This window comes from Vanacampus margaritifer, chromosome 14 (genome assembly GCF_051991255.1).
Source record: "Vanacampus margaritifer isolate UIUO_Vmar chromosome 14, RoL_Vmar_1.0, whole genome shotgun sequence".
Taxonomy (NCBI): domain Eukaryota; kingdom Metazoa; phylum Chordata; class Actinopteri; order Syngnathiformes; family Syngnathidae; genus Vanacampus; species Vanacampus margaritifer.
Genome location: NC_135445.1, coordinates 11,665,516 through 11,693,184, shown reverse-complemented (window position 1 = coordinate 11,693,184; position 27,669 = coordinate 11,665,516). Strand labels below are relative to the sequence as shown.

Here is a 27,669-nt window from a genome sequence, read left to right as displayed (position 1 = left end):
CAGTAGTTGGCTGGGAATCTCTTTGCTTTACATTAATCACTGCCTCGCTCAGTTTTTTTTTGTATCAGGGTCTGGTGGCCCTCATTTTCCTCTTGATATTACTGTATTACAAGAGGAAAACGAGAGCCACAATACAATCCCTTGCTTTAAACTTCTAAACACCATGACATTGTCTTGTTTTTTTTTATTATGTCCAAATGTCCCTACATTCCCAGAAATGTATCAATGTGTCCCATCGAGCATAGAAAAACGCGCAAGCACACACTCGTACACATGCATGCAGCAGCAGCAGCTACCGTTGGCTCCACAAAGAAGACACCCCCCCCCCCCACCCCCCTTTTCAACATCCCTCCCAACCCTCCCGGCTTGCAGCTGCTCGCCAGCCTGTCAGTTCCCAGCATCAAGAGGCATCAGCGCATCCTGATGACACCAAGTGGTCATCTCCTGCACTGCAACTTACACAGTGGTTAAAATTTTTAAAAAAATAAAGAAGTCAAATGTTTCACAATTTAGCGTTGCCCATCACAAAGCCAACCAGAGTCCATCTTGGAAGGCTGCAAACTAAAATGGCAGACTTCCTGTCATGTTCTATGGCAGGTTATCACACACAATGAAAAGAACCCAGGAAGACGCGTGTAGTTTAAAATGTAAGACAGGTGCATCATTTCTAGCATTTCATCATCTTTACTTGTCTTCTTTTCTTCATTTGGATTCACTGCAGGGATCCCACAGCAGCAGGTGCTGATGTTACACTGATGCAACGCTTTATTCTATAGTGGAGTTCACACAAGGGCACCATCATGCTGTATGCGCTCCAGCAGCTTTTTTTTCTTCTCCATGAGGTCCTCATGTTGCATGGATACGTTTGAGTGGAATTTGCGTAATACTGTATGCGCTCCCTACACACAACAGGTACGCGTGCACAAGATAATGAGATACAAAACGTATAAAATATTAACATACTGTATATACAGATATACATTTCTAGACAACTCAAGACACCCGTCCATTTTTGTATTGCAGAAACTTACAATTAGCCCCCACCAGCATATCCATACTGTTTATTATATGCAAATATTCTGTGATTTTAATAAATAAACTAATCATTAAAAACAGATCAGTTTTCAAATGTTGTGTACAAATATTTACATTTGAGTGTTGCGTAATCTTGATACTAGCAATCAATCAATCAATCAATCAATCAAATGTTTCAATTGAAATTTTATTTTTAATTTCAGGTGTTCACTTACAATTCAGTTTACAAAAGCTTTTCATTGTCAAAAGTGCAGTGATTCAAAAAAAAAAATTAAATACAATATAGAATAATCAGAATAAGAAACAAAAGGTCATACCTGCTCGCGTTGTAGAAAAAAATAGCATTTGCAGGAAATAGCAGAGTATTTTACACACAAAAAGCCATTCAGGTGCTCAGCATTGATCCCACAACCCAGAGATGAATTTAAATTTCTGAATAAATATATATTTTGAATTAAGGCAAATGTTGCAAGTGTGCAATGGGGCTGAAACCATCACAGTACTGCACCTCCAAAATAAGGTACGGACTTGATTGGAATCAGTTTAAGAAAGACATTCCACCAAGGCAACCACGTTCACCAACGTGTCATGAAGGCTCAACGGCGAAGGCTACGTCAGTCGCTCTTCTTCGCCGACTTGTCTTTGGTCTGGAGGCTCGTCCCGTTGGCGGGAGGCTTGCAAGGCTCTTTGGTCGGCGCGGCAGCGGCGGTGTCATTTGTCGGCGCCGCTGTGAGGGCGGCGTACGGGGAGAAGCCGGCGAAGAGCGTCTTGTGGAGCACCGACTCGAAGGGGGCGAAGGGCGACGTCGCCGAGCCCGTCAGCATCATCCTCGTCTGGAAGGTGCGTAAAAAGATACGGTAATAAACAAACGTGTCAACATAATGAGTCATCAAAGTGAATACAGCTCATGAATAAAATCTGATAGGATTGAGACGTGACATTTGTACGGAAGAGGATTAAGGTCAGTGAAGAGGGGGGGGAGGTTGGTTGATTCTGAGTTTAGTCTCAGAATTCTGACTTTATTCTCAAAATTCTGACTTTCCAACTCCCCTCCACAATTCATAGCACTACGCAAGTCAGAATTCTGACTTTAGAGTGACTTTAAAGTCAGAATTCTAAGAATAAAGTGAGGATTCTGACTTTCTGCCCCCCCCACACACACACACACACACAATTCATAGCTCTGCGTAAATCAGAATTCTGACTTCAAAGTGACTTTAAAGTCAGAATTCTGAGAATAAAGTGAGGATTCTGACTTTAAAGTGACAATTCTGACTTTGTTCTCAGAATTCTGACTTTCTGACATAACCCCCCCCCCCCCCCTCCACACACACACACAATTCGTAGCTCTGCGTAAGTCCGAATTCTGACTTCAAAGTGACTTTAAAGTCAGAATTCTGAGAATAAAGTGAGGATTCTGACTTTAAAGTGACAATTCTGACTTTGTTCTCAGAATTCTGACTTTCTGACATAACCCCCCCCCTCCACACACACACACAATTCATAGCTCTGCGTAAGTCAGAATTCTGACTTCAAAGTGACTTTAAAGTCAGAATTCTGAGAATAAAGTGAGGATTCTGACTTTAAAGTGACAATTCTGACTTTGTTCTCAGAATTCTGACTTTCTGACATAACCCCCCCCACACACACACACACACAATTCAATTCATAGCTCTGCGTAAGTCTGAATTCTGACTTCAAAGTGACTTTAAAGTCAGAATTCTGAGAATAAAGTGAGGATTCTGACTTTAAAGTGACAATTCTGACTTTGTTCTCAGAATTCTGACTTTCCAACTCCCCTCCACAATTCATAGCACTACGCAAGTCAGAATTCTGACTTTAGAGTGACTTTAAAGTCAGAATTCTAAGAATAAAGTGAGGATTCTGACTTTCTGCCCCCCCCCCCACACACACACACAATTCATAGCTCTGCGTAAATCAGAATTCTGACTTCAAAGTGACTTTAAAGTCAGAATTCTAAGAATAAAGTGAGGATTCTGACTTTCTGCCCCCCCCCCCCCCCCACACACACACACACACAATTCATAGCTCTGCGTAAATCAGAATTCTGACTTCAAAGTGACTTTAAAGTCAGAATTCTGAGAATAAAGTGAGGATTCTGACTTTAAAGTGACAATTCTGACTTTGTTCTCAGAATTCTGACTTTCTGACATAACCCCCCCCCCCCTCCACACACACACACAATTCATAGCTCTGCGTAAGTCAGAATTCTGACTTCAAAGTGACTTTAAAGTCAGAATTCTGAGAATAAAGTGAGGATTCTGACTTTAAAGTGACAATTCTGACTTTGTTCTCAGAATTCTGACTTTCTGACATAACCCCCCCCCCCCCCCTCCACACACACACACAATTCGTAGCTCTGCGTAAGTCCGAATTCTGACTTCAAAGTGACTTTAAAGTCAGAATTCTGAGAATAAAGTGAGGATTCTGACTTTAAAGTGACAATTCTGACTTTGTTCTCAGAATTCTGACTTTCTGACATAACCCCCCCCCCTCCACACACACACACAATTCATAGCTCTGCGTAAGTCAGAATTCTGACTTCAAAGTGACTTTAAAGTCAGAATTCTGAGAATAAAGTGAGGATTCTGACTTTAAAGTGACAATTCTGACTTTGTTCTCAGAATTCTGACTTTCTGACATAACCCCCCCCACACACACACACACACAATTCAATTCATAGCTCTGCGTAAGTCTGAATTCTGACTTCAAAGTGACTTTAAAGTCAGAATTCTGAGAATAAAGTGAGGATTCTGACTTTAAAGTGACAATTCTGACTTTGTTCTCAGAATTCTGACTTTCCAACTCCCCTCCACAATTCATAGCACTACGCAAGTCAGAATTCTGACTTTAGAGTGACTTTAAAGTCAGAATTCTAAGAATAAAGTGAGGATTCTGACTTTCTGCCCCCCCCCCCACACACACACACAATTCATAGCTCTGCGTAAATCAGAATTCTGACTTCAAAGTGACTTTAAAGTCAGAATTCTAAGAATAAAGTGAGGATTCTGACTTTCTGCCCCCCCCCCCCCCCACACACACACACACAATTCATAGCTCTGCGTAAATCAGAATTCTGACTTCAAAGTGACTTTAAAGTCAGAATTCTGAGAATAAAGTGAGGATTCTGACTTTAAAGTGACAATTCTGACTTTGTTCTCAGAATTCTGACTTTCTGACATACCCCCCCCCCCCCCCCTCCACACACACACACAATTCGTAGCTCTGCGTAAGTCAGAATTCTGACTTCAAAGTGACTTTAAAGTCAGAATTCTGAGAATAAAGTGAGGATTCTGACTTTAAAGTGACAATTCTGACTTTGTTCTCAGAATTCTGACTTTCTGACATAACCCCCCCCCCCTCCACACACACACACAATTCATAGCTCTGCGTAAGTCAGAATTCTGACTTCAAAGTGACTTTAAAGTCAGAATTCTGAGAATAAAGTGAGGATTCTGACTTTAAAGTGACAATTCTGACTTTGTTCTCAGAATTCTGACTTTCTGACATAACCCCCCCCCCCCACACACACACACAATTCAATTCATAGCTCTGCGTAAGTCTGAATTCTGACTTCAAAGTGACTTTAAAGTCAGAATTCTGAGAATAAAGTGAGGATTCTGACTTTAAAGTGACAATTCTGACTTTGTTCTCAGAATTCTGACTTTCTGACATAACCCCCCCTCCACACACACACACAATTCATAGCTCTGCGTAAATCAGAATTCTGACTTCAAAGTGACTTTAAAGTCAGAATTCTGAGAATAAAGTGAGGATTCTGACTTTAAAGTGACAATTCTGACTTTGTTCTCAGAATTCTGACTTTCTGACATAACCCCCCCACACACACACACACACAATTCAATTCATAGCTCTGCGTAAGTCTGAATTCTGACTTCAAAGTGACTTTAAAGTCAGAATTCTGAGAATAAAGTGAGGATTCTGACTTTAAAGTGACAATTCTGACTTTGTTCTCAGAATTCTGACTTTCCAACTCCCCTCCACAATTCATAGCACTACGCAAGTCAGAATTCTGACTTTAGAGTGACTTTAAAGTCAGAATTCTAAGAATAAAGTGAGGATTCTGACTTTCTGCCCCCCCCACACACACACAATTCATAGCTCTGCGTAAATCAGAATTCTGACTTCAAAGTGACTTTAAAGTCAGAATTCTAAGAATAAAGTGAGGATTCTGACTTTCTGCCCCCCCCCCACACACACACACACAATTCATAGCTCTGCGTAAGTCAGAATTCTGACTTCAAAGTGACTTTAAAGTCAGAATTCTGAGAATAAAGTGAGGATTCTGACTTTAAAGTGACAATTCTGACTTTGTTCTCAGAATTCTGACTTTCTGACATAACCCCCCCCCCCACACACACACACACAATTCAATTCATAGCTCTGCGTAAGTCTGAATTCTGACTTCAAAGTGACTTTAAAGTCAGAATTCTGAGAATAAAGTGAGGATTCTGACTTTAAAGTGACAATTCTGACTTTGTTCTCAGAATTCTGACTTTCTGACATAACCCCCCCTCCACACACACACACAATTCATAGCTCTGCGTAAATCAGAATTCTGACTTCAAAGTGACTTTAAAGTCAGAATTCTGAGAATAAAGTGAGGATTCTGACTTTAAAGTGACAATTCTGACTTTGTTCTCAGAATTCTGACTTTCCCCACTTCACTGGCCCTAATCCTTCTTCCGTAGCACATTTGTCAACCACTGTTTGGTAAAAAGAGCAGTGAACCTTCCCAGAAATGACAAGAGCGAAGTGAGGACAGATCCAAGAGGTCACGAAGGGCCTCACAGGAACATCTAAAGGGAACTGCCAGCCTCAGTTTTAATGTCTGTGTTCATGACTCCGACATAAGAAAGAGACTGGGCAAACATGGAGTTCTAAAATGAAAAGAGACATCTTGATATTCTCCAAGACTTTTGGGAAATATTCTGTGGTCTGATGAGACACAGATGAGACTTTTTGGGATGTCTCCCATTAGGATAAGTGTAAAAGTGTTTGCCGTTTTGCTGCTTTGGCGCCCGGAAGACTTGCTGTGGATAAATGGAACCATGAATTCTGCTGTCAACCAAAAAATCTTGAAAAAGCAAGCATGAATGAATGAAACCTTTCATGTGGAAAACTGGCCAAAAAGCTCAACGTAACGTAGATCTAAAACGTGTAGCATTTGCTTCTCATTAGTGAAAATGGAGTGAGACAAAAATATTAATATCAAGCGAAAAAGTAAATAAACAGCAGGATGGGCGGGAGATTGAATCTGACGAAACGCCTCGTTGTGAATTTGTGACGGATCAGAGGTGAAAGGCGCTGTCGGGTTTGCAAGACGAGGGTCGGATGACGCAAGGCTATGAAAAATGATGCAAAAGCCGCCGCCCTGAGGGTAACAGCAAGCTAACGGCGCCAGTCGAGGCGGATAAGGTTCCAAACGTTAAAGGGGAGACGACCAATGCAGTTTGGTGTTCCAATACTTTTGTCCCCAAGTTGCATGGGTGACCAACCTACGACACGTGGGCCATTTTTGGGTCCAGCCTGAAATTTGTAGGAATTTTTCTTTTGGATTTCCATTTAATCAAAAAAGGTTCTATTTCCAGTTCCATGTTCATCTTTGGACCTTCATTGCTATTTTGTACTCTTTTTTTGGGTGGGAACAAAAACAAAACAAATGTGTCAAATTAAAAGCAAAACAATGAAAAATTTATAAATAAGTGAATAATAATCCCAGCTTGTAATATACAACATTATCATCATAACTTTCTGATGGGATCCACCCTCCCCACACAAAAAAAGCCAAAGGAAAAAAAATATCCAAATCATTACCGTATAGTAAGATTAATACTGCAATAAAACCGGTCAGTGACATTTGGATATGATTCCATCCTTAGTTGTGACTGACCTTGTTGGCCACAGTGAATGTGGTGTAGATGAGCATCAGGTGGCGTGTGTGGAGAGGCAGGTAGTCCGTCTGCTGCAGAGCGAACAGCACCGCCCCAATCAGGCTCACCTTGGTTGGACTTCGACACACACACAATAATTTTACTTGATAAGAATTTGGTTGATTTTTGATTAATCACGTCTTAAAGCAATTGTGGCCAAACGGAATGCACTAAATGACTGCAAAATAATATTTAAAAAATGTAACAATCCAAATTCAATTTTAAATACAGTAAAATATTTAACTAACTGGTTAATGGTTAAAGACAAAAATCAGTTATCAAATAATTTAAATAAAATATAATATTTAGAATATTTATAAACCAAACCGAAATACAAATTCACAAGAAAAAAAATACATGAAAAATATAATTTTTAAAAAATGTCTAAAACAAATAACTACAATAATAATTTATTAAAATAAAAGTAAAGATTAAAAAAAAAATCCTCCATACATATAAAATATAATACAGGGGTAAATACATGGCTAGACAACGAATACTAATGAAAATCCGAAAATAATAAACCAATGAAATGCATGTATAATAATCTTCCCAAAGTTTTGCACGAAAAACACCCCCTCAATTAAGAAAAAAAATCTGATACTTTAAAATGTTTTAAAAAATCCACAAATATGTGAATCCGCGGGTGCCAAAGTTATGGGAATTCGGCCCAATGTGCATTCTAACTATGAACCAACACTTGTTTCTTTGTGTGACACAAAAAATGAAAAGACAGTTTCCCAGAAGACTCACTAGGACATTTTGAGGAGCTCGTTGGTTTCCGGTTTCCACACGCCGCGGACAAGCTGCTCAAAGTTACTAATCAGACCTCCTCCAGCTCCTTGTGGGCACAAAAGTCAGGCCCGGTTAGATGTGATCCGATATCCCGCGTTATTACAAAATGTTTTATGACACGTCACAGTGATTAATCACTATTGATGGTTTTATCGGTTACGAGTCTGTTGAGTACCTCTGGCCCAGCCGATGGCGATCATGACGAGCAGTCCATCCTCGTACTTGCTGTGCGCCTGCGTCACGCCGCCCAGCACTTTCCACGTGCGTGTCACTTCTTTCATTCCTGACAGAACTAAGCGCAAAGGGGGCAGGGCCGCGCAGCCGTACACCAGGTCCAGGGGGCAGTAGAACACCAGGTACCTGCGGGACCCACAAAGGAAACTTGTCAGCCAGTGGTGGTAGTAGCATCTTTATCCAGATGAGGGCAGTGTTGCTTCTTAAATGCCAGAGCCGTATACTGTATAGAGAGGGTTTGGCCGAATGGGTTTCAGCAGGGTAACATAATGGCGTCCATATGTCATGTGGCCAGTAGTTGACCAATCACAGCGTGCTGGTCACATGACATATGGACGCCATCTTGTTACCCTACATATACGGCTCTGTTCAATTCAAATTTTCAGTTGCCATCAGGGAATTATTTTGACCAGTTTAAACCGGTTTCATTTTTTGGGGTGATTGAACATGTTGTTTCTTTTAAAACTGTGTATAATAAATTACCTTTGACTGTATCCAAAATTGTAGGATTTTTTTTTTTTTTAAATACACACACACAAAGAGGACATCCATCCATTTTCTTAACTGCTTATATTAAGTGTATTTTTTATTGTTTGTATAAATAATAAAATTATAAAATATTTATATTTGTAAATAATGTATACAAATAATTGGATCTCCGGATGGTTTGCCACCCACAAATATTATGACTAGCCTTTGAATGTATTTATTTTTAAAAATGTAAAACCAATTTTTTCAGATAAGAATTCTGATCAATTTTAAAATAATACAGCTTTTTTTCTTTATTTTTCATACAGTATATCTTTTTAAAATTAAGATATGGTGTGTGACGAACACTTAAAATGTAAACAAGTGGGAAAAATACAATGTATTAATACATATAGCAAAGCAAAGCAAATGTGGGAAAATGAATTACCTGGCCCTTTGACCTAACTCATTCACTGCCAAACCTTACAGTTCCGACATAATTTGGCATCTTTAGCCGCCTTTGGCAGTGAATTAAAAAAAAAAAATATAGGCCTACTCTATATAATTGACAAGATCATGTTTTCTTTAAATGTTTTCCTAATTGCAATTCCATGTTGTAGCAGCAGAGGGAGACAAAGTCTTCAAAGTTTTAGCAAGCGTTAAACACGTCATGCATGCTTCCTTCACAAGAAATTAGACAATCATAAACACATGGAAAAATAGACAACATGATCACTGGTGATGATTTGAAATGGCTCTAAGGCAGCTTTTCCTATCAGGTGTCATTTGAACTTTTCAGATTTATGAAAGGATATGCGTTTATTTTGATTTGATCTGTATTTGTGACCTGACTGTTGTTTGTTAGTTTACCAGAGGATGGAGGCGAGCAGGATGCCGGTGCCGTTGGACAGCGGCGCCACGGTCGGTTCGGCCAGCATGATGCCGGACAGCACGGCACCGCCAAAGCAGTACAGCATGGCGCTAAACCAGCAGGCCAACGGGCTCGCGCGGGAAACCTCCAGAGCTCCTGGAAGATCAAGTAGTGCGGTACATATAAACTAGACACAAGACAACAAATACAGCATACAGTACAGTGTGGTTAAGTGGATTAGGGGTCAAAGTGCTCGGCTGATTGCCTCCAGCTAATCAGCACTCAATGTTGCCTGATGATTCAAACACTAGACTCCCTTTTTTCCACTTTAAAACCATTTACACGCCATTTAACATGATATCTTGTGACACTGAATAATAACATTCATTACAGCAGTAGCCTGCAATATTAACTCATTCACTGCCATTGACGGCTATAGACGTCAAAAATTCATTTGAACTATTTCTATTAGTTTCACATTTTCCCCCACTTTTGTTAACACGAGTATGAAAACCTAGAAAAAATTGTATTGTACATTTAGAACAGATATAAAATTTGTGATTAATCTTGAGTTAACTAGTTGTCATGTGAAAAATTTTAATCGCCTGATGCCCCTAAATTAAAAAAAGAAAATATTTTTTTTAAATTAGGACGTTAGACAATTAAATATTTTATTGTAATTAATCGCATTACTTCAATAATTAACTCACAATTAATCGCAAATGTCATATCTGTTCCAAATGTACAATTTTTTTTTTAATGTTTTCATACTCTTGTTAACAAAAGTGGAAAAAAATGTGAAACTAATAGAAATAGTTCAAATGAATTCTTGACGTCTATAGCCGTCAATGGCAGTGAATGAGTTAAATCCAAAAGCTTTTTATTTACTATATTCCATCATTATCTCAGGATTATAATACCAAGTTATTATTATATATATATATATTATATTATATTATATATATATATATATATATATATATATATATATATATATATATATTATATTATATTATATATTATATATTATTATAGGTCAATGATGTAATATATATTAATATTTTTTATATATACTGTATGCTTTTTTTTATATTTATTTAAGGTTAAAAAAAATAGAAAAAAATAGTAAATAAAAACAAGGTGGCTTTCAGTCTTAGATACAAAAACAATGAATGAAAGATAATTATTTTTTAACATTCAAATGTACTGTTTATAATATTTATACAATTTTATGTCAATATGTTTTATAGAAATATAAACTTGGGATAAATTGATTATTGGCCCCAGTATTTGGTGACACATATTGGCAGTGGGGTTGTTTTTTTTTGTTTTTTTGTTTTAAAATCAAGTTAATTTGGCACTGCCTTAGACCATTGCAGTTATATTGAAATTTTGGAAAACTTTACCATTTCACTTTATTGATTTAATTATAGGGAGCTATTTATTTATTGAGGTATTCATTTAAGAAATGTTACTGAAACTGGGAGCTCCCTATTTTATTTTAATGCCTATTGTCAAACATGAAAAAAATACATTTAAAAAAAAAAACTTTTAAAAGTTGGACATATGAAAAGATGTTGAACATTTGATTAAAGGAATTATAACAAAGGTACGGAGTTTGTCATTTTTAAAATGTTGACACCAATACTTTCCCTTTTATTGCAAATTTCAACATATGGCCCACAAGGACTTCAGAAGTTAGAACTAAACCTTCAACAAAGAGTCAATTCTTGCGAAAGTACAATCCCGACTTCAAAAAGTAATTCCATAGGGAAAGTGATGTGCTAAATTTGGACTAGCGTTATTCGACCAAGCACTGAAAGTGTTTAAGGTTTAATTTTGTTAACCCTAAATGTATTTGGTTATGTAGTAAATCAAACCAGTTACATAAATTCAACCAATCCAATGTAAATGAATACTTGGGCCTCGAGGTCAAAAGGTTAAACTACTCCTTGCGCACTTGGTTAGACATAATCTGGATTAACCAGAGATTAGACTGCCAGAGAACTGGTGATAAATTTGGAAGAACTAAACCTTGTGCCATTCGTTTCAACTGTTTTGGAGTTTTAAAAAGGGATTTCATGTTTGTTTGTTTTTGGGATGGCCGAGTACTGATACCAAGTATCAGTATTGGTCCAATACTGGGCCATATTTGTGACAGCCCTCTTGTGGCCATTTTACAATCAGGAAATGGAAATTAGAAGAATAGAAAATTGCAATTTATTTCATGAGAGTTGAAGGAAAATGCTATATTGGGATATATGGGTTTGTTTGTTTTTTAAAGGAAATTTGATGTATCAAAAGTACTAATGGTGTCAGTATTTGTGACTACTCAAGAGCTGGTATTGAATAATCGTAATGTTGAAAACTAATATTTCATGATCTATTCTCCGGTGGGTGTAGGGCAAGTTTCATGAAGGTTCTTTAACCCCCTTCTCGCTCGCTCTCAAACTGCTGATATCTATCTGGACTTTGCAACGGCTTTACCACACCCTTCTTTCCCAGTCGCATAGAAATATGCCTTATCGCTGCTCATTTCCAGCCTGAAGAAAGTATCCACTATGTTGTTTTTGAAACTGCTTTTTCTCCTTCACATCCAGCCTGCTTCCTCTCAAACAAATCCAATGTCCACAAAGTCATTGCAAAGTAAACTCTAGTGAGAGCACTTTGGCAGTAAAAGAGATAGCTAGATAAATCGTGGCAGAGGGCCTTTATTTACTTAAAACTAGCAGATGGGGGGGAGGGAGGAGCCTTTACGCATACTGGTGTATTCAAATCTGTGTCAGGTGTGAAGGGATCATGTAAATGGGTGCACACAACATTGTGGCGCGACCAGCACACCCCAGAATCTCCTGGAACTAGGGGCGTGGTAGGCTGCCGGGAATTTTGGGAGTTTCCAGAAGAACCGGTTCATTCAAAACAAAACAATACAAAAATATGTGATGAGAGCCTCATTAAACTTGTGGTTCTGTGGAAAAATCAGTTTGTATCCCAACGAAGCACTTCAACCATTTGATTCCATCGACAGAAGAATAGGCGAATATGACATGCCAGGAAGCAAAGTGCCAGTCAGCACATTTCATGGGTATAATTGTCATGAAAACCAAAATAATAAGTCTACTAGGGGCGGGAATTTTTGAATGTATCACGATTCGATTCCGATTTTTGGTTGCGCGATTCAATTCAAAATCGATTTACGATTAAGAACAATTTTTGATTCAAAATTATTTGATTGACAATGATTTTTGCTTCAATTTAAAGATGTTCAAGGAATCGTAATGATCTACTCCAGTCTGACTCGCTAATGCTAATTAGCGCGCTACTCACGGCACTTTTATCACTCAAAAGAACGTCTCCACGCTGCAAAAAAAACAACTTTTATTGTAATAACTTGATCGTGACTTTTTCCTTCTACTCTCTAATGTGGCTACAACTTAACAGTGTATCAGACCGCGTGGAACCACACTGCCCCTAAGTGGCCAAATCGGGTACAACATGAACAGCGCTCCCAATAAAGGCACACACAAACAAAAGGAAGACAGTATAAAATAATTTAAATAAAATCGATTTTGGGACATTTAAAATCGATTCTGAATCGCACTAAATGAGAATCGCTATTCTTATGAGAATCGATTTTTTGGCACACCCCTGTCTACACATTCTGTTGAATACTGCGGCACAAAAAGTTGTGATCCGACTTTTCAACTGCCATGCAAAATATTTTTTTTAATCGAGTCCCAGCCCTGATTTATTTACAACAAATGAGTTCATCTATCTATGCCTGCAACATACAGTGACAGGCAGTACAATAAAAGGCAGGCGGTATAATTAACGTGTAACCTGTTGCCATTCATACAACAGAAAAATAGGTTTGTGTTGAGCTCTTCATTATTTAAGTATACACCTTACACTTTTGTTGCGTTTTTGTTTGCTGGTGTTCCATAAGATTTCTCTAAAATGTCAAACATTTGACTTGCCTTAAGAACAGTTCCACTATTTGAGGAAAGGTTGACTGTTCCCTCAGGAGTCCCTCGCAGGATTTGGAGTATGTGCATTGAAAACGAGGCAGGGGTAAACACGGGAAAGGAAGAGGAAGCGAGGAATGGCCAAAGGCATTCCTTTCCTTTTCGGGAATAAAAAAAAGTTGTCCTGAGCGTTACCGTTGACAGCGCAAAAATATATAACACCGCCACGTCAACACACGCATTTCTGCATGGGTTGCGTTCGCTAACCTCCCGCATAAACCCGCCGTCACGTGTGCATGGAAACGGTCATAGCGGGGTGTCAAAAACAAAGGGTGAAAAGGTTACAGGCGCCGGGATGCTTTGTGGGGCAAGTTCCAAAATAGCCCAAGCTAACTTGACCACAATGGATGCTATTTGAGTGTGCACCTGTTCTTTGCGCCATTATCGCTGCGATATAATGTCAACGGGGGGGTGGGGGGCACATGCTTGCATTTTGACGCAATTACACACTCAAGATAAGTCTGGGCTCTTCTTGTTGCCCTTTAGTTGCCGTCCGATGAAAGCATGTGTTGCTAATAGATGTTTTTTGGGGGGATAAAACAATTTGGCATAGTGTCCAGAACTGGATTAATTTGCTCTCACGTGGAAAACAAAAGTATGTTTCTATTCATTAGTATTGCATTACAGTCTGACGGAAGCCAGTGTTTACTTGTTAAACATGTTCATAGTTATGTTTTATTTGTACACGTTAATTTTGTTGCATGGAAAGTGAACCACTGCATATTTACAGTTTGGCATTTGCAAATTTTAATATTCTCAGGTCAAAGCCATCAACATATTTTGCTCTGCAGGCCATTTTGTGGCAGCAGACAATTGAAACCTTTTTGGTGTGTTTATTATCGCTGGATATTTATTTTATTTACAGCAGAGTTTGGTCCCTATCCTCCACAAACTGACTGTATCTCCGGAGATTTTTTGGGTTTTTAACACCAAAACATTTTGCATCAAATGTTTTGTGCTACTTCCTCCTCAGGCAACCTAGTATGTTTGAACTTTTTTTTTTTAGATAAACAAACTTAAGTGCTGACAACCTTAAGGAGATGATTAACAATAAAATAAACATCCAGTTTTGCCAAATCAAATCAGGTTTGTCCAAAAGGGAACTTTTGGATTAAATGAAAAGCTTGCATCACTTTTTTTTTTTATCCCAAAAAAGGCTTGCTATACATAAATATTGTGTGCTACTTTAGAGACGCACACACATGATTTTTTATTTTTGTTAATCTACCAGGCTTTTTAATACATCATTACATGCTTTTGGCAAGTATCTCTATTTGCTGCCAAAAGCGTTTTCGGCTATTTGAAAGGGAAACATCTATCTACAATTCTTAGTTTCCGTCTTAAAACTGCAGATGCTTTGTGCTACTTTAACCACATGCAACTGAGCCTAATTTTTGCCATTTTTTTGTGAGTATTGAAAATTTTGAAATGTTCTAAAATGACTGGCAGTGAATCGGTTCAAAGTTTTGAAGAGTGCTCAAAAGTTGACCTTTAGATCAACGTCGCATAGTATCACTATTTATCATATTTACGACTACAAGTAATTTAATTCTAATGACTCTGGCGGCTGAGATTACTTGTAGTATGAAAAATCCACACAAAAGTACTTTTGCTTTTATGGCACCATTTGAATAATATGCTTCAGGCTCGAATGAGTCAAATTGGTCCAGTGAGTGACTGTTTTGTTTGTTTGGGGACGTTTGGAAAGCTGTCAAGGGTTAAAGGGCAATCACACCTGATCTTACCTGGCTGCTCCCTCAGAGCCATGACGGACACGACGTAGTGCGCCATATCAAAGAAGGGAAACATGGACAAGTTGGCCAGTCCGTGAGATAGCTGGTCCAAGGAATCCATAATTTGGCAATAAAGTTCGACAACGTATAAATATATGTATTTTAGAAAAAAGACAAGGCACCAGTCCAACTCGAAGCATCTGAGCAAGCGCCTTAGCTTTAACACAAATGGACTTCCGCCATGGTGGGAATATAAAAGCAAAAAGGCAAAGTTACTCTCGGACAGCAGTAAGTTTTAAGCATCGAGGTCGCCGTTTGACACCAGGCAACAGGTTGGGTCTGAATCCACAGTGTTCATCCCTCGGCGGCGGCCGTTTACGACGCTGTCATGGTCACATAGGCGGAATTCCTGCTCGGTGTTCCGCCATAGAAGCGATACTGCAGGAGTAGCTAGAGTCGCGTCACGATTGGCTCAGAGGGAGCGGGTTGAGCCAATCAGGTGTCAAGAAGTGGTACAGGACCAACCCCCGCCACGCAGTACACTTCACAGCAGTGTTTACATGGAGTAGCGCATAACATTACTAACGATTGCCATAGCTACTGAATGTAACTGACGCATTTTAGCAGTTGAACAAAAAATATTATTTCTTCTCATTTTGTAACCATAAAGAACAACATGGACAATTTGGTAAAACTCAGCACTTGACTCATTAAATGTTCTTTAAAAAAATATATTTTTTTCCCCCCCACCCATCCATTCATCTTTACCCACACACACACACACACACACACACACACACACACATATATATATATATATATATATATATATACCCATGAAGTTTTATTTTTTAATTTTTTATTTTTTTTACATATGGGACAGTACCGAATTGCTTATGTCGTTGCGGGAATAACTTGAAGAGTAAAGAGTGACGAAGACAACGTCACGCAAATATACGAATTTGATTTGGCCGGCCTGTTTTTGGGTGGAGCCGAATTGCTGTTTATGGAAGAAAGTGGGTGTGGCTTGCCAAGCTACCCCTATCCTGGAGCTGTGCCTGCATGTGGGTACCATGGACCGGTCGCCAGCTAACAAGACACACATTGACGGAAAAAATAAAAATAAAACATTCATGGGCAATAGGCATGTTTTTGGAATGTGGGTGGAAAACGCGGTGCCCGCAGAAAACGTACTGGTAACTACAAATATATACTAGTAGCGCTAGCAATACTAGCGCATGACTAAATTGTCAGTATCGCGATGCTAGATTACTTGTCAATCTATAAAATGTAGTAATTTTTTTAACCTATGTCTTTCAGTATTAATTTAACAGATGTCATAATACGCGGGGTTTTGCCGATGACATAGCTAGCCTACTATAAAATATTGTATGTATTTTAGTAAATAAGTAAAATACCCCAAAATATATATTGAAAAAAAACCCGCTGCTAAATAACCAATAATTATTTTCCATACAAGAAAAACAGGGGTTGACTTCCCTCCAAAAAACAAACAAAATTAAGTTTATTTTTAATCTTAAAAAATATATATAATAATTGTGAATAGGTGAATCAGCCGGTATGCGGGCAGGGGTTCGCTGTATCTAATTTTTTGCATTTTCTTCTATACAATGATGATAATAATAATAATAATAATAATAATAATAATAATAATAATAATAATAATAAACAGTAGTATTCCATATTCATGTAAATGATGGTCTAAACAGAAGATGCAAAAGAGACAAAACAAGAACAAAGAACGATAGAGCTAAATCATCCCTTTATAATATGTAGCCATGCTACAACCTCGTCCTCCACCAATGAACGAATACTTCTGTGCCGCTTTTCGTAAATGTGATGATGTCCTGTAACTGTAATCCGTAATATGGTGACAATTGCTGGTTACTCAAGTACTATTTAATTAAAACGGGAGTTTTAAAATTAGGAAATTTATGTAAATAAACATATAAATATCACCTAAAAGAAGAAAGCAATTCTTGGTGGTTAAATAAGTCCAGTATGTCATTAAAATTTCTAAATTGTTGTATTTAAACACCAATTTTTTGGCATTTTTAAATAACCCCAAACTAAATACACTGAATGAAGCATGCGTATACCATTTTATCATTTTAAATATTACACACCGCCTAAAATCGCTTTTAAAAAGAAATTGCAAAGATGATTTGTAAGCCTAATATCCCCTGAAGATAGTTGTAATGTGACCAAATGGCCACTAGATGACAGCAAACAACCATCCACTGCTTCAATTCTTCATCATGTTACCTGGCACTTGTGCTTTTATTTAATTAATCAGTCCATCAGCAGTCCATTCAGTGTTTGTTTATGGGATACATAAACAATTCGATCGATAATTCTCAGGAAAAACTACTGTCCAGTGGCAAAAAAAGATGCTGGCGAAAGCTGCTGGATAAAGCAGAAGCCTTAAAGTGCTGACTAAGGTTTCTGGCTAAACCTTATGGCAAAAACTGCTGTCTTAAGCATCTGGTTAAAACAGCTGGCTAATGCTTCTGGCTAAAGCTTCAGGCTAAATCATATGACTAAAACTTCTGGTAAGGCGCTGTTTAAAATTGCATTGCTGATTAAACTCTGAAACTGCTTGTGAAACTGCTAGTTAAAGCTGTTTAAGTCAGAAGGCTTCTGGCTAAAATTGCCGTCAGTTTCTTTCCAAGACAGAAACCGTAACCACATGTCCCGAAAAAGGCCAAAGAGTATTTTTGTGGCTTTGTAAATACAGTATATTGTGACATACGAAAGCCCTCATAATATTACATCTGTTTCAACAGCAAAGGCTACATTGAACCTAGCTCGCTTTATTGTTTTGTTGCATTGTTTTTTTAAGCATTCTTTACACAAACTAGGATTAACTCGGTAGATGAAAAAATACTTTAACATCAGCAACATGCCAGTTTTAGAATCTACAAAGTGCAACAGTTGTAGGCCTAGATTAAATTAATTTAAAAATGCATCAAATAAATAAATATACGATGTAAAATGCAAAATAAAGTAATAAATATAAAACAAAAACAACTGAAAAATAACTAATACAAAACAAAATCAACATAATTTTAAAATACAAACATCATAAATGAAAATAAAATAAAATACAATACAATAATTATATATAGAATCTAGAGAATACAAAATACAAAACTACATAATAGACACACAAGAAATACTTAAAAAATATTAACTACAAAATACAATGCAAAAATAAATCAAATACCTGTAGATCAAAATATCAAATACAAAATAAAATAAAGCATTTGCTATAATTTGGATAAAGAGGCAGGCAGGGCATGATTCAAGGGAAAACATAAAATTTGCAGTCTCTTGTGGCCTGGCATTGGGTATTAACTCTCAGTGACTCATGATGCCCGGATCACGTCACAGATGTTTTTTTGTTGTTGTTGTGTTTTTTTGGTTTGCCACACAGGTGTAAAAAAACACAAAACAAAAAAATAAAACACAAAACAACAATTTTAACCATATTCAAAAATTCATATTAAATATCAAATTCAAAAAAGTACATAATGCCAGAAATCCAGGTTTTATTAGGCCTCACTATCACCTCTTCAGGCAAAAAGTGACATTACAGGACAATAATAATATGCATAACAGCATTATATTGTATTTTAGTGCACACATCTTGGACTGGCGCGCCACATCAAATGCACATGGAAGGTCAGTGCAGTGAGTCAGAATGTTGTTTTCGGCCTCAGGGACACGACATACAGTATATGTGGGGCATGGGCCGCCTCCGGGTCTGGCCGGAATAAACTGGCATCCCCAGGACTACACACATGCACGCACGCACACACACACACAGCATGCGCTGTCCCACCGCACACTCTGCGGCACGTTATTATCGTGTTATACATGCATTATTTTGGGCCCTGGTTACGTCCTTAACCAAATAATAACCTAACAACATGCACTCTTTCCAGAGTTTGCTATCATGCTGGCGACGTGAACCATCAATTTGCACTGAATAATTACAAGAAGGGAGGATTCTTGACTTTGTAATGATGCACGTTATGGAAAACAGGTGGGGCAGCAACCTCTTATGTAGGCTTCGTAACACGACAATTCTCACATTTGCATTTACTGTATGTTCTTTTTATTCCTATGTATGCAATACACTGCTTACAAAAGAATTGTACATCATTATTTGCAGGGTCTTTGTTATGTCAGTTAAACACAAACGTGAATTAAGCAGCAAAATCCACCTTTTGTCCATCTCAGGGGGCGGCCATTTTGCCACTTGCTGACTGAAAATGACATCACAGTTGCTCAGGGCTCAGGTAACAACCAATGACATCTCATCTTCAAAAAACAGGTGAGCCGTGGCCCCTGATTGGTTGTTACCAGAGCCCTGAGCAGCTGTGATGTCATTTGGGGGTGGGGCTTAGGACACCCCAAGGGGTAGTACTGTTTTCGTCCCATGACCTGACCAGGAAATAAGCTTCAACTTCTCCCGTTGGCTTCCCTCCAGTAATGAAATGGATTAGCCATCTTGGCGCAGTGTACACGCCGTGCTGTGTAAACCATCATTAAAGCTTATGACGGCGGGATATATGAGAAGAGCACTCGCAACATTGATTGCGCTCATTGCGGAGGAGAGCAGCATCGGCCTTGGCATGTTGACCCTTGACTTGCTGACTAAGATGAGCCACAGAGGACATGTTGTTCCTGAGAGAGGGCCCGAACAGGGTCGCCAAGACAAACAGGTTCTAAGGTGGTCACAAATGTATACTGTATCTATCATTTCAATGTGTAATAGTGGGTTTGTTTGTTTTTTCTGTTCGAACATATTATATTACAACAGATTTCAACAAATATAGAATTTGCTCGTATTTTGAAGAACGCCAAAGAATTTAATCTTTGGAATTAAATGATCGCCATGAGAAAACATGAACTGTCATACAATTGTAAAAAGGATGAGTGTCAGTAGTGGACTTCTACTACTGAAGGACAACAAAGGAATGCTAAGTTTTAGCTTTAATAACAAATGCCAGACCTGTCTCTTGTTTTTTTTTTCACATTCTCGCATTGGCTTTTTTTTTCGCAAAAAAAAAACATCTCACTGTCTGAAAAGTTTAGATTTATTTTAATGGAATTCATTTATTGATGACTAGAATTATTATGTTCAATATTTTTAAATTAAATGAACACATCTCATTTTTCACAAGGTTTTATTTTAGTTCAAACTATTGAATTTAAATGGATTTATTAATGTGACCATTTTCCAACATATATAAATAATAAATAAGTGGCAGTATATATGTCATTAACTCATTTACGGCTATAGACATAAAAAATTCATTTGAACTATTTCTGTTAGTTTTTTTTTCAACTTTTGTTAACAACATTATGAAAACCTAGAATTTTTGTTTTATTGTAAATTTAGAACAGTTATAAAATTTGTGATTAATCATGAGTTAACTATTGAAGTCATGCGATTAATTGCAATTAAAACTTTTAATCGCCTGATGACCTAATTTTTAATAATCTTTTCTTTTTTTGGGGAAAAAATATTATTTAAAAAAATGAAAAGATTATTAAAAATTAGGGCGTCAGGCGATTACATTTTTAACATTGTAATTAATCACATGACTTCAATAGTTAACTCACGATTAATCACAAATTTTATGTCTGTACAAATAATAATAAAAGTATAAATGTACAATATTTTTTTCCCTAAAGTGGAAAAATGTTAAACTAATAGAAATAGTTAATAATAATAGTAAATTAATTTTTGACGTCTAAAGCCGTCAATGGCAGTGAATGAGTTAAAGAGCTACTTGACTCATTTAGCCATTATTAGAAGTAACAAGCTAATATTTTGAATTAATTTGATAACTTCATGATTTTTCATATCAAATTAATACCTTTGAAAACACATTTTACCACTTTCTGTCAACTGATAATGACATCACGTGTGCTCAGGGCTCAGGTAAAGATGACCAATCATGGCTCAGTTTGGTAACGTCACATGACCAAACCCAGTTGATTGGTCGTTACTTGAATTTTGAGCACCTGAGATGTCATTTTCAGTCGACAGCAAGTGGCAAAATGTGTTTTTAAAGGAATTAATTGTACATGAAAAATATTGAAGTTATCAAATTAATTCTAGACTGAATCATGTTTAGTTTTTATTGCAGAAATTGGCCAAATGACTTGCATCACATATGCCTTTAAAATACCTTAACTCATTTACTATTTGAGTGTTGCTCTTTTGCTCTAATTATCTCCCTTCGGACCTTGGTACAAAAAATAAAATAAAAAACACCAGAAGATGCCAAGAAGCTTTGCCAATGGGGATGCAAGGGGGAGTTTGTGTGCCAGAATCAAACGTATTTGCACTTGAGAGGAGGCAAATTTCGCCGTCATGCTGGAGACAGACGTCGCTATTAATCAAGGCTGACTTAAGCACTTGTCGTGCTGAGGAGGAATGCTGTTCTTGACTCTCTTCGCCTTTGAGCATAATTGCTACTGATTGGCGCCCCTCACTGTGTGTACTCACTGATGGGGAAAGACACCCGCACACACACACACACGCATACTGTTATCTCCCAGTGGAAGACAAGGGCCCGTGCATTCAAAACACTCATTACTTGCTCCAGTACCTGTGGAGAGGAGGCTTGTTTATTTGGGTGTCTCTTTAAGAAGACATTCCACAGTGTGTGTTTTTTTTCCCTCTTTTTTTTTTCCCACACTGATGCGGTTGTGGGGCGGAGTGTGTGTGTGTGTGTGTGTGTGTGTGTGGGGGGGGGGGGCTGCAATGACCTTTGGGATTTTGGGCAGATAAATCGGCATGTGGAAAAAAATTTCCCGACACAATGCATAACAGGCATTCCTAGGAGACATGCCGGGGCGTGTTTGAGGAGAGTAGGCCACGCACACACACACTACCAGTTAATTTGGTACCATGTGGGTGTGCATGAGGGTTTTTGACAATGCTTTCAGTTGAGACACTGTTTACATAAAGCCACTCCCGACTGAAAACGGTTCAATTTTGTCTTTTGCTATCATTTTGCAATCTGTAAACACTGGAAAATGTGTGTTTTTGAATGGGAGCAATTTAAACAGTCGCGTCTACATGTCTGTTGCTAAGCAAAACAGCAGCACATGAAGAGTAACAAAGTGTGGTAGCTTACCAGATGGTGTCAATAATCTTCCTCCAAATTATTAAAGATGCTAAGCAATTTAAATGTGCATATACTTTATTTTAAATTTAAAACCCACATACCATGTATTCTCAAATAATGGCATTCCTTGTGTATATTGAGAAAATAAATACCTCCCTCCAATAAACATGTCCCTTCTGCCATATAAAACAAAAAACGTGAAGAAACTCGAATAAACTCAGTTTATAGACAGGGTTATTTACTCATGAACATTAAATGGCTATTTGCTGAGCTTATTTGTGATCTGTTGCTAACCAAAACCACAGCCCCTATAGAGGAAGATAAAGTGTGAAGTCTTTTTGCAAAGTATAAAAAAAAAAAGTAGAAACAGTGATGGCCTCAGTTCATAGATTCAGATATTAAAATAGTTCAAGGGGAAGTCAGCCCCCCAAAAACTTTACACAAATATTTTCTGATAATTTTTTTTTGGGGGGGGGGTGTATTTTGACACTTGCTGTCAACTGACACAGTTCCTCAGGTAACGACCAGTCATGGCTCAGCTTGTGAACGTCACATGACCAAACTCAGAAATGTGAACTTTGTTGCTAACCAAAACAGCAGAAGAGTTATCACGCATTATGTAAACGCATTCCCCGCAAAGTTTTATTAAAAAAATACAGAAGTTGTCGTTTTTGTTGTTCAGCCCTAATTTAGAGCCTGTATCGAGTATATTTATAATGTGATGCCAAATCCCCCCTACCTCCCCCCTCCCTCCCCGTTATTTTCGTAGGGCCGTGTGAACGGTTTGACAAATATACACGGAACCTAAAAAACTACGGAACATCATCCCTGTTTTCACAAGGTCGTTGTCATGTAAACAAACCCTTCAGTCAACTGCTAAAAACGGGTGCTACATAGATAGCAGCTATAGAAAAGAGGGCAGCAACCGATAGGGGCTTGATCTTGGCTATCAATAGAGGTGACGTAGTAGTCAAAGCAAGGAGAAAGGTTTTTTTTTGGTCGGTGTTAAAATAGATTCTATCGGTCAGGCTCCTGTTCCCAGACGAGAAGTCTGATAAGAGACAACAAGCCTCAATTCATTAATCAATCTGATGATGACTTGGACCTTTTAATACGTATATACTTTCTTCTTTCTTTTTCTTAGCTCCTGCCCGAATGTTTTTGTCCACTTTGGAACCATGTCAAAAAGACTCACACATGGTCCGAAGTAAAACTGAATTAAACAAAAATATGTATCGCATTTTCCATCAGATTGACAGCCACCATGTTTTACTATGGTTCTACCTTTTCCACTTCATTAATTTAATTACGAGTATCTGCAATTTAATGTGTAAAAATGCTTTGACCTATTTTTGCTTCCGGATGTTGCCGTCCCACCAGCAAACAGCCTTCTTTGTTCTCTAAAATGCTCCCAGTGAATTGCTATGAAAAGCTCACTGCCAAGATAGATGCGAAAGAAATGCAGCGATAAGAGAGTTTGGGAGTGTGTTTGCAGGAAGAGAAGGGAGGGAGGGAAGGAGAGAGGAAGGGGACAGTCCAGAATGCTGAATCAGCTCCCACCGCACGATCCATTCCAGAGTGTCCCAGAGGGAATGGCTTTGCTCTTGTGGCTCCACACTTACAACGCCGAAGGGTTGGGGGCACCAAGACACAGGAGCGGGGGTGGGTCAAGTTACCAGGGTGGGGCCGTTTGACTGCTCATGGATGAAACCATGAAGAAATACACAGCTCGTTAGAAAAGTAAAAACACTTAAGGGTAAATGTTTCCTGCTTGGACAATAACACTCATGTATAAACGATATTATAAAAAATAATACTAATAATAAAAATATGTTGCCCCATTCGATTAGTGTATAATTAAAAACACTTAAATACAACCAAATTACTTATTTTTTGTTTTTCTGTCGTCACTTGTTACTAGGTAGAATTCATCGGAATCAATCTTAATAAACTGCTCCATTGCGAATACTGAGAAAATTGTCACTCGTTGCTAGGCAGAATTCATAAGGTTCAATCATAACTGCCCCATTGGCCAGAAAAATAGCAAACGCCACTTGTTGCTAGGCAGAGTTGATAAGGCTCAATCATAACCACCCTATTTGCCTATTAAAGCGATCGGTATTTAGCTCAGTCATCATGTATGCACCTCATTGGCCAAATAAATAAATGGCATATATGACTTGTTGCTAGGCAGAATTCATGTCTCCATCAGACTAAAATTTCCGTTGTTGCTAGGAAGAGTTGATAAAGCACAAATGCCCTCACAAGGCATTGAAGGCAATGGAAAAAAATTATGTATAACAGCAATTGCTGTAGAATTCAAAAGTCTAAAACTGACAAAATAAAGAGACGGTATTACAGTTGCTGCTAGACATAATTAATAGAGCTTAATAATAACTATGAAATTAAATGTCACATTTGATATGTATGAAATAAACATAACTATTGCTCTGTGTTGAATATAAACATTTTTTTTAAACATTCATAAATCTGGTTAATGTTGCTCCATGCAGCTCAATGTACGTATATTTCCAAATCAGCAAAACGGATCAAACTTGATGCCTCTGGCATTTCCGCCGTGGCAGCCCGTGTCAAAACAATGGGGGCGCCGCATGGAAGGTCGAGGCTTTCACACGTATGACGGAGTGATACTGGCATGACTCACAAGAGCCTTTTCTTATTCGCTGCAGGAAGGAAGTGGATGAATGCAAGGAAGTGAGGTTCACTCAAAGAAACCAACGGTTGAAAAGTCCTTGAAACTCCATGCAAGGCTAATATGCACTTACTTACCAAAACATTAAGCACAGATGGGTTTGCTAAATTGAAAAGCTTTTTTTTTTGCCTACACCATCTAAGTGGGCAGTGACAATCTTTTTTGAGGATCTGCCATGAAAAAAAGGGTGCTTGTGACTTGATTGTATTTATTTTTTGTCCGTTTTTCCCACAGAATAAAATACTAGACTCCAAGGTCCAATTTCAAAAATTGGAATTCCACTGTGAGGGAATACTGCCCGTTTTTTTCCCCGTGCATGCGCCGAAGATAAGCCTCCAAAATTAGTATTCTGACTTCCCTCCGGCATGCATTCATCTACACCACAATCACACAATCATTTCCAAACCCTCCCCGTCTGAGTCTATCTCCTTTTCCATCTGCTTCGTCCTTCATTGCTCCTCCGTGTGCTTCTGCACACACTTTCTCTCCTCCTCCTCATCTCTCCATAGAAAAAAACCCCATTCATATCAAGGTTCAACATTCTTTTCAAGGTTTTCTTGGACAACGTGGAGCAACATAACCTTACAAAAAGGAGCAGGTAACAGAAAGATACTACTTAAAACTGTGCTTACAAATGGTAGCCAGTCACACATGCGTAAAAAGGCTAATAAACATAAACATGCTAACTATGAAAGAGAAATTGTGCTAAAGCAGCATTTTTATGCAACAAGCTTGTTTATTTCAACTGTCAAATGTACGGCTAGCATAATTGTTGATGTTAGCATAATAGCAAAGTAATGTAAATTGTGTGGGCAGTGCAGTGATCCAAATGCTTCATCACTGTTGTGCTAGTAGCCTAGTGGGGTGTGACCCGCATATGCTATTTTCCCCCCATTGGACAATATGGGCAGTTGATGATTTAGCTCCAAGATATCTGCCTAACAACAAGTGACATGGAAAGTAAAAATCTAGTTTAAAAGGAACCCCGACTGTCATGACAAGTTTGCTCTATATTATTTATTAGGTCGCTACTAACATAACTATAAGACTCATTTTTCAAAAATAAATATCGAAACTTTATTTGGACGTACGCCGCCATTTTTGTTTACGTCGCAACGCAGTCAGTGCGTAGTGACGTAGAATGGCGGCTGGCTCTCTGCCGAGCAATGTGAAGCGCCTATCAAGAAAGCAAGGTACGTCTCCGTAGCGTTCCTAAAGGGACAATCAAAACCCTTGAATGCGTCTGGTGTGGGGGAGGGTGACTCTCTCGATCGCATGTTGTTTCTTTAGGAACGCTATCGCTCGTTTTAAGATGTACACTATTTCAATTATGAAGTTTTAGTATTAATGGGAAAATATATATATATTTTTTATTTAATTTATAAAATGACTAGACATAACTAAAGACAGCTAACAAAAAGCCAGACATTATGAATCAAATTGATGCAAGCAGACAGGTGGGAGGATGCTGAAGCCAGCTGGCTCTGTTATGGCTGCTTTGACGCGCTAGCTCCCCAGGTGTTACCTCTCTCAGGAAGGCACGGCTGCTGTTGCATTCTTCCTGCGTTTGCGTGTCTGTCTGGAGGGCAAAGCAACACTTTCAAGTCAGGTTTCGGTACCGGCGTGTGCGTGCGGTGTCACGCCCTCGTCGAGGTGGGCTCGTCGTGGCGGGCCACGGGGTGATTGGCATCGAGGCAAAATGCTCTCACGTGTGAAATACTCTTCACATTAAAAACCTGAGTCAGCAGAGGAAATGTATCTTGTCGTTTGTCTGCTTTTAGTACATGATTGCATAGCTTACGTTGATCTATTTTTATCCACTTTTGAGTATCAGCATTAGCATGCTAATGCTTCTAGCACCACTTTATGCTAAAATGATTCAAATATTTTTTTGTGTGAAGATTAAAATACAGTAGGCTATGCACAGCAATTAGCGCTACCACAATGCTAAGCTATGTGAATTTTTAATATTGACACGATAAGGAGTTACATGTATGGTGAGCGCATGCTAAAAGGCTAATACATGGCAAATGAGCTGAACGCTAAAGATATTTCACAGTGTTTATCTAGTGCTACTGTAATGCTAAGCTAGATGCTAATTTTACTCATATGTCAGACATCAACCTTTAACCATTGACACAAGTCACTTGCGTTTTTTATGTAACGATAAAATACGTGAAGCTAAAGCTATGTATAGAATTTTGTGCTACCATCCAGTTAGGCTACAACAAGCTAACTTTACTCATTTTGGTACTTCAACACAACTTATTTGAACATCCCTTTATTCATATTAGTATTAGGATCCTAATACTACATACTAAGCAGCTAAGCGATAACACCTGCGAAAGATAAGTTTTTGTGTGAAACAAACCCAACACTAAAGCAATATGCATTGTGTTTTGTGCTTTGGGCAACTTAAGCGTCAGAATAATTTGCTTGTACTTGTACTTAAAAACTTTTTTTTTTAATGATTTTTTTTTATACAAGTCATTTCTAAATTGAATACATAATGTGTGTTAAATTATGATATATATGAGCATTAGCGTGTTAATTTACAGAAACATACAAAAATAACGAGGTGGGTCATACATATGTCTGCTGTTCGTCGTGGAAAAAACTAATTACATTGGCTGCAATACTTACATACT

At 38.1% G+C, this 27,669-nt stretch overlaps 1 protein-coding gene across 1 annotated transcript; it reads right to left on the bottom strand.

The window, feature by feature from the left end:
- Positions 1-1,203: 1,203 nt before the first annotated feature.
- Positions 1,204-15,569, bottom strand: tmem38b (transmembrane protein 38B). The gene is made up of 6 exons (XM_077543139.1): positions 15,149-15,569; positions 9,378-9,534; positions 7,981-8,165; positions 7,764-7,851; positions 6,971-7,088; positions 1,204-1,868 (listed from the first exon to the last, which is right to left on the bottom strand). Exons 1-6 carry the CDS (start codon positions 15,255-15,257, stop codon positions 1,650-1,652), a joined length of 876 nt encoding a protein of 291 aa, XP_077399265.1. The 5' UTR covers positions 15,258-15,569; the 3' UTR covers positions 1,204-1,649.
- Positions 15,570-27,669: the final 12,100 nt, after the last annotated feature.

Excerpts from the sequence above, each read along its gene's own strand:
- tmem38b (XM_077543139.1), bottom strand. The coding sequence starts at position 15,257 with ATGGATTCCTTGGACCAGCTATCTCACGGACTGGCCAACTTGTCCATG. Across the intron at positions 9,535-15,148 it reads GGCTCTGAGGGAGCAGCCAG|GAGCTCTGGAGGTTTCCCGC; the intron begins GTAAGATCAGGT and ends TTGATCTTCCAG. Across the intron at positions 8,166-9,377 it reads CTGCTCGCCTCCATCCTCTG|GTACCTGGTGTTCTACTGCC; the intron begins GTAAACTAACAA and ends TGGGTCCCGCAG.